The sequence below is a fragment of the Camelina sativa genome, chromosome 12, assembly GCF_030686135.1.
Source record: "Camelina sativa cultivar CO46 ecotype springtype chromosome 12, ASM3068613v1".
Classification (NCBI taxonomy): Eukaryota; Viridiplantae; Streptophyta; class Magnoliopsida; order Brassicales; family Brassicaceae; genus Camelina; species Camelina sativa.
In genome coordinates, this window is record NC_141891.1 from 40,129,737 (window position 1) to 40,144,821 (window position 15,085).

The following is a 15,085-nucleotide window of genomic DNA, read 5'->3' on the forward strand; positions in this document are numbered from 1 at the left end:
TTGGAACAAAGATAAGAGCAAGCAAGGGAGTATGGCAAACGCAAACGAGAAGATACTCTTAATTAAATAGAAATGAATGGAGAGACGCATGAGTCAGTTAAGGAAGTCGGTGAAGGCAGTGGATCTTGCTCCGGTAACAAACAGTGTAGAGGCGCAATGGGCTCTAAACCACCACAGCCTCCATGATTACAACCTGTTGGAATTGTCAAGGCCTCGGCATAGACCTTACGGTTCGACGTCTTAAGGAGATACACTGGAAGTATCCCCCGGACATGATATGCCTGCTATGCAAAGGGGTGAGAAGATTGCAGAAGTGGCACAAGAGTTAGGTTACCCAAGCTTTGTAACAGTCCCACCACAAGGTATAAGTGGTGGAATTGCTATCTTATAGAAAATTTTGATTTCTGCTTCAGTTATTTCCCTTTCAGCCAACCTTGTACATATGCAAGTTATTATTAATGAAACTTCATTCTATTGATCTCTTGTGTATGGATACCCAGACCTAAGTTTTAGGAATGATCTCTAGGAGATTCTTGAGGGTATTTCAGACAACAAAAATGGACCTTAGATGTTGATGGGGGATTTTAATGTGATTAATGTTAGAATTAGCGGAAGAGAAAGATAGAGTTTGAGAGAGTTTGAGAGAGTTTTGGTGAAGAACAAAGAGAATAATGAGAGGATAAGATTCCAACAGAATAAGTCTCATACAACATGTGACCACAACCTTAAATAGGCGGCCAAACTAGGGTAAATCCCTTTACACAAATAGAAATATAAGATAGAGACATATAGAGAGAGAAGGGTACATTCCCAAGTGTGACAGCGACATGTAGGAGGTCAACTTGCATAACACACACATGTGACTCCTTCTTCCTTCTACACCTCCAACGGCTACAAGAGATGTTCTCGATCCTTCTCATGGGCTTTAGGAAGCCTTTCCTTGCCTTAAGGCTTCCTACAAAGAAGACTCGGCCTTATTCGCAATGTGTACATACGGTTGTACGGACACCGCCTAATACATGATTGGCCATGGTCAATACTCCCCCTCAAGCTTAGCCGAGTAGGGTGGTTAAGCTTGGAACCTCGTGAAGTATCACTTCATTAAAAACCTTGACTTAGAAAACCTCATGGAACAAAACTAAGTCAAGGGAAAAAGAGTGTGATATCCACAAGTTAGGTAAGTCGATCATGGATGTGTTAGGTCTACGAGTCCTTGTTTGCTGTGAATATATTCACAAACTTGAGGACTCGCAGCCTTGGTGAGAATGTCTGCCAGCTGATCTTTGCTCGGAGTGTGACACGGTAACGTTACTCCTTCTTCTATCTTCTCTCGAACCTTGTGGCGATCGGTTTCGATGTGTTTGGTTCTCTCGTGAAAAACTGATTTGGTGGCTATATGAATTGCAGCTTCATTGTCACAATGCATGGTGATCGGTTTCTTTGATTCAATTCCAAGATCCTTGAGGAGTCCCTTCAGCCAAATAAGCTCATTGGTCAACTTCCTCATCGCTCGATACTCAGCTTCGGCACTCGAACAAGAAACAACTTTTTGCTTCTTCGATTTCCATGTGACTAGGTTTCCTCCAACGAACGTACAATACCCCGTGGTGGATCTCCTATCCTACGTGTCTCCAGCATAGTCAGCATCGCAATAGCCAATGATCTTGGTGTTTGCATTCTTACCCATCCATATGCCTTGGCCCGGACTGCCTTTGAGATAACATAGGATCCTTTCCACCATGCTCCATTGGTATTTGCTTGGAGCCTTCATATGTTGACTAACCTGGTTCACAGCATAACATATGTCAGGTCGCGTAATAGTTAGGTATATTAGCTTACCTACAAGACGTCGATATCGCATGACATCCTCATATGGCTCGTCCATGGGTTCTCGCGGTTTTCCCTCTTTGGTCCGAAGACTCTCCCCCTTTCGCTTGAGATGGTAGTCCTCATCAAGTGGAGTAGATGTCGGTTTAGCACCAAGCTTCCCTGTTTCAGCCAAAAGATCAAGAGTATACTTTCTTTGCGAGAGAAATACCCCTCCGGAGAGCGGCAAATTTCAATGCCTAAGAAGTATTTTAGTTCACCAAGTTCCTTAATATCAAAACTAGATTGAAGGGAGCGTTTGGTGTCTTGAATACCGTCCTTGTCGTCTCCGGTCACAATGATGTCATCAACATAGATAAGAACCACGACAAGACCACGCACAGTTTTGAGTGTGAAAAGCGTGTGATCAGCCTCCGAACGCTTAAAGTTACTAGCCTTGAGGACAGAGGTGAGTTTGTGGTACCAGGCCCATGGCGACTGCTTGAGGCCATAGATAGCTTTGTGGAGACGTAATACTCGGCCTGGAGTAACCATGTCTTCAAGACCCGGTGGAGGCGTCATGTAGACTTCTTCCTCAAGTTCTCCTTGGAGAAAGGCGTTCTTGACGTCTATTTGCCACAAATCCCATGAAAGGTTGACCGTCAAGGAGAGCACGACTCGAACTGTGTGCTGCTTTGCTACCGGTGCAAACATATCCGTGTAGTCGGTGCCGTAGGTTTGGGTGAATCTGCGAGCGACCAAACGTGCTTTGTGCCATTCAATCTCGCCATTACTAAGATATTTGATGGTGAACACCCATTTTGAACTGACCGCCTTCTTTCCTTTAGGTAGGTCGGCTTTGTCCCATGTGTGGTTGCGGATCATAGCACCAGTTTTGTCTTTGACCGCATCTATCCAAACCTTGTGCTCCTTAGCCTCGTCATAGGGTTGGGGAATCCAATTGGCGTCAAGCTGACCGAGGAAGGCTTGGTGATCCGGTGGTAACAGCACAAGCAAACACGTGGCTTGGATAGGATGAGCGACGGCTTGGTTGTTGTAGTAGACTCTCTTGTTCTTAACACGTTCACTCCTTCGCAAGACAGGTTGTGAAGACGGCACGCCTCCATGTAGACGTTCACTCCTTCATACGACAGGTTGCGGAGATGGCACTACTTCATGTGATCCAAGAGTGCCTCCGTCCGTAGTGGCGCTGTCCGAGGGTTCCTCGGTAGCTGTTAGAGGAGCACCATGGTCGCCGTCCATATTTGAGTCCTGCTCAGGAAGAACATGGTCTGGAGGTAAAGCGTCCTCTGGGACGTTAGCAATGTCTGGCTCACCCTCGGTAGATGTCGGAGGTGGGTGGGGCCGCGTAGAACCCGTCAGTGGAGACGTGTTACCGAGATGTTCTAGGAGAAACTTTAAGCTGGAGGCTCGGTCATTTGGTGAGTCGGAGAGATCCTTGAGGCTGTTCCAGTCCTTGTTATCAAAGTAGCCAACATTTTCCTTGAACCGAACATCTCAAGAGACATACAATCGACTTGTGGTTGGGTCGTAGCACTTGTACCCCTTTTGAGTCATTGAATAGCCAATGAACATACACTTTGTGCTTTTAGCATCAAGCTTACTTCGCTGCTCTCCAGGCACTAACACAAAACAAACACAACCAAAGACCCGTAAGTGATCGAGAGACGGTTTAAATTTGTTTAATACCTCGAATGGTGACAAGTCGTTAAGAACTTTGGTTTGTGTCCGGTTGATCAAGTAACATGCAGTCATCACGGCATCACCCCAATATCTCTTTGTCACATGTGAATGAAACATCATTGATCGTGCAACTTCCATGAGGTGTCGATTCTTTCTCTCGGCCACACCGTTTTGTTGCGGCGTATATGGACAGCTTGTTTGTTGTAGGATGCCGTGCTTAGCCAAATGTTCTTTGAACTTGTGACTTGTATATTCCCCACCATTGTCTGATCTAAGTACCTTAATTTTGGCATTGAAATGATTAGTAACATAATTTTGAAAATTAATGAAGGCATCAAACACTCTATCCTTTGATGGTAACAAAGTAATCCATGTGTACTTAGATTTTTCATCAATAAAAGTCACAAAGTATTTGTTATTATCTCTAGAAAGACATGGTGAAGTCCACACATCAGAATGCACTAGATCAAAACAATGCTCATAAATAGTAGTAGACTTAGGGAAAATAGACTTGCAATGTTTACCAAGAATACAAGACTCACAACTTGAGTTATCAAAAGAAACATTCGGTAACATTAAAGCAAGAGCACGAGAATGAGGGTGGCCTAATCTAGCATGCCACATACTATCCGAATTAACAACAAAACAAGACTTAAGTGAAGTAGGTAAATTTGGTGAGGTTTTCTATAGGACATAGAGATCTCCTTTCCCATCTCCTTCTCTAAGAACTTTTCCCGTCTTAATATCCTGAAAATGAACACTATTAGGACCAAAGATGGTGTAGCAGTTCAAATCATTAGTAGTTCTCTTAACCGATAAAAGATTTGATGTAAAAGTAGGCATAAAGAAAGCTTTTGAGGTTTTGTCAAATAGTTTCAAGTCCCCTACTCCTTTTACTGGATTTTGATCTCCATTTGCAATAATAACGTTACCTAAGGCCAGTTTTATGTTATCTAGAAGACTTGGGTTACTAATCATATGGTGAGAAGCACCCGAGTCAATAACAAGTGAGTTACTCGGCTTAGAGGTAAAGAAAGAGATACCAGAATCCTTGAGTGAGGCAATGGAGCGAATGAGTGCCTCAAGGTTTGATTTCCTCAGCACCTCTCCATAGGCTGCGGTCATTGCTGCCTCATCTCACTGCCTCGATGAACCAGCTCCCTTGTCACTAGTCGCATCCTTCGAGAGGTTAGCCTTGAACTTGGCCGGTTTGAGATGGGGATGGAGAATCCATCACTTGTCTTTCATATGACCTCGCTTCTTGCAATGGTCACATATCCACACCTTTCTATCCTCTTGCCTATACACTCCTTCGTTAGCCGTAGCAAGCTCCCCCTTACCGCTAAACAAGTTAAGTGATCCTTGTTCTTTTTGGATTTGAGAACACATGTCTTCAAAGGAGGGTAGTTTGTCAGCCCTAAGGATGTGCTTTAAGAGGTCATTGAAGGATGGGTTCAAAGTGAGGAGAAGACCAAAGACCTTGTCTTGCTCCTTCCTTTCACTCAGCACCGCCGGATCGAGTGTACTTGGCCGCAACATGTCAAGTTCGGACCATAGTGCTCGAAACTTACCGAGATGTTTAGTGAACTCCAAATCTTCTTGACTGAGCTCATTAATAGCCTTCTTGACCTCAAAAACTCGAGTCGAGTTCGAGACATTACCATACACATTCTTGAGTGTCTCCCACAACTCCCTTGCCGTCTTGCAATACGAGTACGCCTCAAGGATCGGAGCATCAAGTGAGTTTTGGAGGACTGAAAGCACTACTTGGTCTTCTTGAAACGATTTCTCCTTCCTTTCAGCCTCCTCTTCTTCTACCTCGGAAGCAACCTTGCCGTCTTCCTTAGAGATCTCCCTTGGTGCATAGTCTTTTTCCACATGGCTCCAAAGTCCTCGACCTCCAAGAGCGGTTCTTGTGGTTCTCGTCCACAGCAAATAGTTTGTTCCTTTGAGAACAACTGGTGTAGTGATTGGCTTCGAGTTCTCCATCGCCGAGTGCTATGGACCACCGGGTAAACTCTTTGTCCAGCGGGTAAACGCAAAGTAGAAGAGATAGAATAATAGCGAACAGCAAGAATATAAGTAGAAATAGAAGAGAAGAGTTGGTTGTTCAAGAACGAAAACCAAGCTCTGATACCATGTTAGAATTAGCGGAAGAGAAAGATAGAGTTTGAGAGAGTTTGAGAGAGTTTTGGTGAAGAACAAAGAGAATAATGAGAGGATAAGATTCCAACATAATAAGTCTCATACAACATGTGACCACAACCTTAAATAGGCGGCCAAACTAGGGTAAATCCCTTTACACAAATAGAAACATAAGATAGAGACATATAGAGAGAGAAGGGTACATTCCCAAGTGTGACAGCGACATGTAGGAGGTCAACTTGCATAACACACACATGTGACTCCTTCTTCCTTCTACACCTCCAACGGCTACAAGAGATGTTCTCGATCCTTCTCATGGGCTTTAGGAAGCCTTTCCTTGCCTTAAGGCTTCCTACAAAGAAGACTCGGCCTTATTCGCATTGTGTATGGACGATTGTATGGACACCGCCTAACACATGATTGGCCATGGTCAATAATTAAGAGTAATGCAGATAAAAAAGGAGGTCATAGATGACCTGAATGATCCTTTGATGATTTTAGACGCATGATTACCAACTGCAACTTGTATGATTTGAAATCTGTTGGGAATGTTTTTTCTTGGACAGGAAAAAGATACACCCATGATGTTTGGTGCTGTCTAGATCCCGCATTGTCTAATACTGAATGGCTATCACTTTATGATTCAGCTCAAGTAGAGTTTTTGCCTTTTGAGGGTTCAGGTCACATGCCATTAGTCATCACTGTCTGCAAAGTTATAGAGCAAAGAAGAAATATATTTCAATATGACAGTCAGATATTCACTAAAGAAGGGTTCAGAAGTATGGTTTCAGACCCTTAGAATGATGTTCTTGCTTCTACATCTTTTGATACTAGAATTCATATTAGTAGGAAGAAAGTGGCAGAATGGAAAAAGCGAAACAGTCTGAATGCTACAGTGAGGATCCGTTTACTAAAGATAGAATTGGACACAACTATTATGCTTGGCACACACACCAAACAACAAATACAGAGGATCAAAGTGGATCTACATCAAGCTTATAAAGAGGAAGAAAAGTATTGGCAAGTTAAGAGTATATATACTTGGGTTAAACTAGGAGATCGTAATACTTGATTCTTCTATGAAACAGTAAAACAAAGACTTGCAGGAAAACTTCAGTCGGGGATGGGGTCTGTTGATCCCAGGTGAATACTGTCAATCTTGTGTCTTGATCCTGCACCGGCTTCATTTGTGCTCGTCAGATTGATATGTCTTCACTGTATTGTCCATAACTTCCGATTGCACCGTTGGTTCTTCTTCAAACTACTTGGAAATATCAGATAACATCTTCATGAAGCTTGTGTCCAAAATTGAGAAAGATCTAAAGGTGGAAAGTCCTTCTTCTGAAGCCAAACTTCTGATGCTTCAACATGTCTTTTAGCTCAAAATGCATATTTTCGTCTCAAAACGTGCAGTCTCTTTCTAGGACGACTTAAAACTTGTAAAGACTCACAAAGGACTGAAAGACTCTAAAATCACACTTGACTCAATAAAAGACTCAAAACTAATGTAAAAACTATAGTTAAAACTCTATAAACATAGACACATCAATGCATCTTCAGAAATCAAATGTATCTTTTCAAGATGATATTTCCAGATGGAGGAATATGATGATTCGCTTGGCTGCACTCTTTTTCCCTTCTTATGACTTTTATTCCATTAAGTTTTTTCATGACAAAGTTTTTAGTGAAGTAGCAACTAACATGCAAAAGATAGACATCAAAGAAGAATGTCAATAATGGAGGTCTAGCTCTCTTCCAAAATTGGTCATATATCGACAAGTTCAAGAGAAGCAAAAAGAATGATCAGAACAAGTCATTTATGAGGACCTTTGAAGAAAGGATATATATCTTTTCTAGGGAAGTGTTACTGCACTTTCCCCTAACATGGTTTATATTCCAAATGAGTTTTTCATGAGACAGTACACTACACAAATATAATAATGATTAATAGGTTATTAAACATGTTTAAAACATGTGATTAATCCATTACTTTCTCATTAAGGATACATCCCCCTTTAATATACATCCCATTTGTCAACCTTATTTATTGAATACAACCTTTTAGTACCTTAGCCTCCAAGTAGCCCAGTCACAAAATTTATGTAAACTTTCCCCTTAAACTATTGTAACTATAAATAGGTGAGCTTAGTTATTCTTTCTCCATTCTCTTTAATTCTCATTCCCTCTTTGTTTTTCCTCTTGGTTTGATCTTCTTTAGCTAAACATAGATATAGTTTACAACAATCTTTACATTTATTAAGATTAATTAATTTATATTTGACACCTTTTATGGATGACCAATAATGATGCTCTTGAACGTTATTTATTAAAAATGTTGCAACTTTTACATGGTTACATATAAGATAAATATCGCAAGGCATTTCCCTTCTTTCGTATTGTTATAAAAAAAACAAACACATAATTTTAGTAAAGATGAACTCATGACTTCCTTCTTCTGTTGTGAAAAAATTATGCCTCCGTCGAAGTAACATGTTTATTACGTGGCCGTTTCGGTGGCCTGAATGCGCCTCTCCGGCCGACTCTCACAACCCCGGCGGCATCGTATTGATCGTTACCTCCAAGTCCTAAGTTAAGAAAATCTTCAAGTGACCCTTTGATGACTTCAGCACCAGAATAAGAATTGGCGTTGTATTCAGCTTCAGCACGCAAAGAGGCGTGACCAGAAACGCAAAGGAACAACGAGCCGAGGGCTAGAACAGAGGCTAAAAAGAACAACAAAGATATCCTTGCCATGGTTGTATTGCTTATGGTATGGCAAGGATAATGTTAGAAAACAAACCCTAAAAAGAGAATACGAAGGAAATACGTTTTGATTTGAGATCTAGGAATGGTATATATACTTTGTTTTTTTTTTACTGTTTATACAAGCTAATTATAGGACAGCGAGAGATTCATGGAACTCTGTTACTTTTTTTCCTTTTTAAGTGTTTTTCAGTTTCAAACAAAACGCTTCGTTGGTTCTCAACTTAATGGGTCGACGACACCGAGATTAACTATATATATATGATATTTCCGATTAACCGGAATCTTCATCCTGTTTTTTTTTTTTTTTTTGGTTTTTCTTATGTGACCCACCATTTTTATTCCGCAAATTTTATTTCTATTGATTAAATTGTTTGAAGCAGATAATAAATGATATTTTAATTTATTAAAAGAATAATAATAATAGAATTCATGACAAAGCTTAAGAGATATACTTCCTGCGTTTTTTTAATTACTGTCGTTTTAAAGATTAGTTTTACAAATTACAACAACTATAATTGATGAATTATTTATGTTGGCAATATATATGTATATATAGTTTATTTGATCCCAATTGAATTTTGTATACATATCACGGAATTGTAACAACTAACAACAATACATGTGCATCTAATCCAAAAGAATTTAAAAGAGGAGAACCAGTAGATTCTTTACTATTATTTTTCACCTCCAATCCATCCCTCAAGTTCTCTATGATTCTAAAGAACCATTAGATCCCTTATTTCCATGATTCTAAAGATAGAGTCCTTCATATTTCTATATATGAGTATGAGACTTTAGAGTCTACAAAACGTAAAACAAAATTGTCAATCTACGTTTCTCATACAATGCCAAGATTTCAACTTCTGTTTTCTTTCACCATCCTTGCTGCAACGATAACCTTCTTCAATGTAGCTTCAGCTCACGTAAAAATAAAACCTGCTTTACCGCAGATTCAAGATCCAACGACTGTGAAAGATGTCGAGTCTTATACCATTAAAGTTGTGACAAATTTCCTGGCAGACCTCGAGAAGGAATGTCCTAAAACAGAGAAGTTTAAGGCCTTCTTCGAAAAACTTAAGGCGTATTCCAAATATGTGTGCCCGGTCTCTAAAGCGAGAGGCTACGAATCTGACATGAAGGCCAAAGCTGGTAGCCTTTTTGAGGCAATCTCAGCTCTCAGTTCTGTTGAAAACAGATCTAGAGGAGGTCAGGTAAGTGAACAATTTGAATTAACTAAAGTTCATTTACAATTTTAAAATTCAATATTGGTCATTGAAGTATATACTAAACATACTTTATATATTAGGCTACTATATATAAGAATTAGGCTACTTTATATATTAACGCCAAAAGGATTTTAAAAATAAAAGATTATAAGTTATTGGTTAAGTTTTCTTAACACGAGTTTTTTTTTTTTTGAAAAAAAAAGTTTGGTTCTAAGTTGATGTATCTCATAAAATGTAGAAAATTTGGAAAAGCAATAAAAAAAATGGAACAGAAAAACCAATTCTCAACCTACAAGATATGGTTTAATAAACGTTTTGTTTCCTTTAGGTGAATATGAGTCTACAACGGGAAAAAACGGAAGCCATGAACACCGTTAAATTACTGCAATCTATTGGTGAGAAGATTTCAAGTGGGCGGAATAACAAACCAGAGAAACTAACTGTCGAACAACAGAAAGAAATCAAAGATGGGATCTTAAAATGGATTCAAGTAATTACTCGAATCGCAAAGACAGGCGAAGAAATCAACTCTGAAGCTTCATCAAAATCTCAAACAAGGCAAGATAACAAAGGAGAGGAGGAATCTTCAACACAAACACAAACACATACCAAAAGAAGAAGGCAGAGAGAAAAGGCTCAAATCACAGCGTTACCGAGAGGTAGTCGCGTGACTAAGGTAGGACGTAACAATGATATCTCAAAAAGAAGAAAACCAAAGAGGAATACAAACATCAGAGAGCGACAACAATAATACCTAATCGGTTAGAGAAGGGAGGCTAACTATAAATTATAAGGAGTTTTTACGATACAATTTTGATAGGAATGGTGTAAATGAGAACGTCAAGTCTCTTTTTTCATTTACTGTACGTATATAAGTTAAATAAATTATTTTCTTACCATGCAAATTTTGAATATCTTTGATTTTTTCAATGAACAATAGAAACTTTACCAGTTGAATATAGTTGAAGAAAATGTGATATTTTTGGAAGAAACAAGAAGTGTTTGATGAGTAAAAAATTAATCATTTTTAAAAAACTAATAATTTTATAATTTCTTAATTACATTTTGACAGTACTAATAATTAGTTATATAATCTCCTTAATTATAAAAGTATTAGTATTTATCCCGTCCTACGTACGGGTCAAACTATTGAGGATAGTTTCCTATTATTTAGATATTACTAAATCTTGTATGTAATTTATATGTACATTATCTTTCTCTAGGGTTTGGTACATAGTTTGTATAAATAGGAGACCTTGAAGTAATAAGAAAGCAAGCCGTCTTATTATTTTCTCATTGAGTTCTTCATGGTATTAGAGCACGAAAATTTTCTCTGAGACGTTTCTTGCCTCTCGGCTCTGTTTTTTTGTCTTGCCTCTCGGCTCTGTTTTTTTCTCGCCTCTCGGCTCTGTTTTCCTTCTTCACTGAAGATGAACCAAGTGGTGAGGGTTCGTCTGCCACTGACCCGTCTCCTTGTCCGGAACCTTCTCCACCATCTTCTCCTCCTCCGTTGGAACCTCCTCCACGATCTTCCTCTCCTACTCCAATAGTTGCTCCGGTTCCGGATAACCCGCCTCATGATGAATTGGGCAAAGGCAAACGTTGGAAAATTCAGAATGTCCGTCTTCATGATTATGAGGTTGGCAATGCGATTATTGCTCCTCCTTCGTCTCTCCCTCCCTCTTCACCCGTTCCTCAGCCATCCTCCGATCAGGTATATCCTATCTCTGATTATCTCTCATATGACAAGTTCTCTCCGCAACATAGATGTTTCTTGACAGCACTTTCAGCCCATGTTGAACCACGTTCTTTTCAAGAGGCCATGCAACATGAAGTGTGGCGTTCGGCTGTTAGTTCTGAGTATGATGCTTTACAACGTCAACATACCTGGGATATGGCTGATTTACCTCCTAATAAGAAAGCTCTTGGTAGTAAGTGGGTCTTTACTATTAAGCATCGGTCTGACGGTACGATCGAACGACATAAAGCTTGACTTGTTGTTTTCGGTAATCATCAAGAAGAGGGTGTTGACTATGATGAAACTTTCGCTCCGGTGGCTAAGATGACTATAGTTCGTGTTTTTCTTGATATGGCATCTAAACGGAACCATTAGGTACATCAGATGGATGTTCATAATGCATTTTTCCATGGTGATCTTGAGGATGAAGTTTACATGAAATTACCCCAAGGTTATTCTTCTCCTACCGAAACACGGGTGTGTCGTCTTCGCAAGTCTCTTTATGGGTTAAAACAAGCTTCGCGATGTTGGTTTGCTAAACTTGCAGATGCTCTTCTTAAGTATGGTTTTACACAGGCTCCAGCAGACTACTCCTTGTTTGTTTATTCGAGAAAGGGCATTTCTCTTCGGATTCTGGTTTACGTTGATGATTTGATCATATCTGGCAACTCACCAACGGAAATCAAGATTTTTAAGGAGTATTTATCTACATGTTTCCATATGAAAGATTTGGGGTTCCTTAAATATTTATTGGGTTTGGAGGTTTCTCAAAATTCTTCCGATATTTACCTCTGTCAACGGAAATATGCTTCTGAGATTGTCATGGATGCGGGTCTTCTTGGCTGTAAACCTGGGGGTTCTCCTATGGAACAAGACCATACGTTGGGTCTCACTACTGGTCCTCTTCTCGATGATCCCGCATGTTATCGACGTCTTGTTGGGCGTCTCCTCTATTTGCTTGCTACACGGCCTGATTTAACATATGCGGTAAATATTCTTTCTCGGTTTATGAAGTCCCCGCGCGAAGAACAATGGCTTGCTGCTTTACAAGTAGTTCGCTATCTGAAAGGCACTCTTGGACAGGGCATTTTACTTTGGGCTGACTCTCCTCCTCATTTGACTGGGTGGTGTGATTCTGATTGGTCACAATGTCGTTGTCTCGACGATCTTTATCTGGTTGGATTGTTCAACTTGGAACTTCTCCCATCTCTTGGCGGGCTAACAAACAGGATGTGGTTTCTATGTCTTCTGCTGAAGCAGAATATCGCGCAATGGGTGAAGTCACTAAAGAATTGATATGGTTGAAGTCGCTTCTTTTTTATCTCGGCGTCAATCATACCGAACTAATGACAATCAAATGTGGCAGTGAAGCAGCTATTCACATTAGCTTAAATCCGGTCTTTCATGAACGGACCAAACATATTGAACTCGAATGTCATTTTATTCGTGATGAGATTGTCAAAGGAGTCGTTCGACCAGATCATGTATCTACAAAATTCCAACTTGCGGACATACTTACTAAGACATTGGGTCGCAAGGAGTTTGATGATTTTCTTCTCAAGTTGGGTATTCAAAACTATCATGCTCCAATTTGAGGGGGTATTGAGGATAGTTTCCTATTATTTAGATATTACTAAATCTTGTATGTAATTTATATGTACATTATCTTTCTCTAGGGTTTAGTACATAGTTTGTATATATAGGAGACCTTGAAGTAATAAGAAAGCAAGCCGTCTTATTCTTTTCTCATTGAGTTCTTCACAAACACACACCTAAAATAATATTAGGAATTATACCTTTTTCATTATGTTCTGTATGTTTATTTTTATTTGTTTTCCAAAGAGTATTTCTGTTTTAGCCAATTAAATGGATTGATTTTATAAAAGAAATGTTTTGAAAAAATGATTTTGATACACCAATTTTAATTACACTAAATTGGTTATGCAACAAAATTTGTAAACTGAAGGAGAGTAAATAGAGTGGCTTTTTTTGTCGAGAACACATTCTTAACGTGATATTTCAAACATTAAATATGTGCAGTAGATTGAAATTGCCTTGGACTGAAATTGAATAGTAAATTAAGAAACATAATTAGTTGATGGATTACATCATTAACATAAACACAATTACAGAAAGCAGGCGTCCCTTCCACAATATATTTTCTTGTTTCCGAGACAAAACAGGGGAAGTGAGTTCATTCACAACATATTAATCTCTCTGCAACTGTTGCTTAAACAGTAGCGATCGAAGAGCATACCCGTTGGCTTTGCGTTCTGATCAGAAGTAAAACATTATTTTCGGGTGGACTTGTGGTGTTGTCTTCACCCTCTTGACCTCTTCCATTTGTCCTTGTTGACGTTTTCCTTCATCCTTATAAGTACTTGTGGTGTTGTCTTCAAGTGCCTTAATTAAACTGTACTCAAATCAAAATAAAAAAAGGTTTATCTTCCCAAAATTAAAGTTAAGACCTGAAATATCCAAAAGAGTGTAGAACATAAAAACAAAACAAAAGTGTGAAACACAAAAGATTTAAATAACACTTGTGAAGGAAGGAACAATAATAAAGCAAAAGAGATTTTTAAAAAAACTATGGATATCATAGAGATATGAAGGACTATGCTGGTTTCTGTCAATTTTAGTCCTACGGTTGGTTTTGACTACCTGCAAAAACCAGTAGATAGCAAGATTCTAGTTTTAGAACAGAGAAGCAAAGAAGTATATATTGTTCATGTAAATTGTTTTAGTGAAAGAAAATCTAAGAGATAACACACATGAATTTAATTTTCAATTCGAAGAGAGTACATAGATGTGTGATTATAACTTATAACATTACCTCTCAACTGTGCCTATATTTTGGTAGCACAAGAAGAAAATAGTGGTTGCCTAGTTGGTGCTGCCGACCATTTGAGTACACGTATGTGAAGATGATGAACTCGAGTACACGCATGTGATGCAGAAGTAGAATCGCGGCCTCTAATTTTGAAGAACGCTTGTGCGTCCGAAAACGAAAGAGAAGAACATAATAAAATAATAAAGAGATTATAAACCAACAATCAAGGTCTTTTGCAGGGAGAAGAAGATAGGTTACTGGATTACACACAGAAAATAGTAACTGTTAGTAAGAGTTTATCTTAATCTAAAAAGAATCTGAGGTTTTGTGGTTTCTAAAGAAGAATCGTGTCAATAAATACGGAAGAAATTGGCGAGAAAGGTGGAGTTTGGAGATCGTGGAGAGGTGAAAAACTTAAAACCCTAGTAAAAATAAATTTTAACTGTAGAAATTAACATTTATTTATTTATTTTTAAAATAGAATTTGACAAAATTGATTTTTAGCCACGTTACGGTTATGTTTCGTTTGACAATGTGTCTCTAATTTTTTTTTGGAAAAAAAATTTGTGAAACAAAGCTTATGTGGCAAAATTATATTGGCCATGTGACTTGTGATTTATAATATAAAGGATATTTTTAAGAATGTGATTTTTTTTTCTTTTAGAATAGTAAGATATTATATACTTTCTCTAAAGTAATGATATTGTATAATTTCCTTTCAATAATCTTTAACATTTTTGAATTTTTTTTTGTTTTATGTATTTTTATTTTATTATTGGATACGTGTCAAATACCGATACAGTATTTGGAAACTTTTGTCGGTCTCATGACTCTCACCACAAGGAAAATACAGTATTCTTATATAACAAA

General features: G+C 38.6%; 1 protein-coding gene and 1 long non-coding RNA gene across 2 annotated transcripts; one reads left to right on the forward strand and one right to left on the reverse strand.

Moving 5' to 3' along the window:
- The first annotated feature begins 9,232 nt into the window (after positions 1-9,232).
- LOC104733981 (uncharacterized) lies at positions 9,233-10,552 on the forward strand. Its single transcript, XM_019233692.2, has 2 exons — positions 9,233-9,632; positions 9,976-10,552. The coding sequence occupies exons 1-2, from the start codon at positions 9,267-9,269 to the stop codon at positions 10,396-10,398; spliced, it is 789 nt and encodes a 262-aa protein (XP_019089237.2). The 5' UTR covers positions 9,233-9,266; the 3' UTR covers positions 10,399-10,552.
- Positions 10,553-13,425: 2,873 nt separating this feature from the next.
- LOC104732864 (uncharacterized) lies at positions 13,426-14,544 on the reverse strand. Its single transcript, XR_758997.3, has 2 exons — positions 14,219-14,544; positions 13,426-14,046 (listed from the first exon to the last, which is right to left on the reverse strand). It is a non-coding gene; the product is annotated as an uncharacterized LOC104732864 (long non-coding RNA).
- Positions 14,545-15,085: the final 541 nt, after the last annotated feature.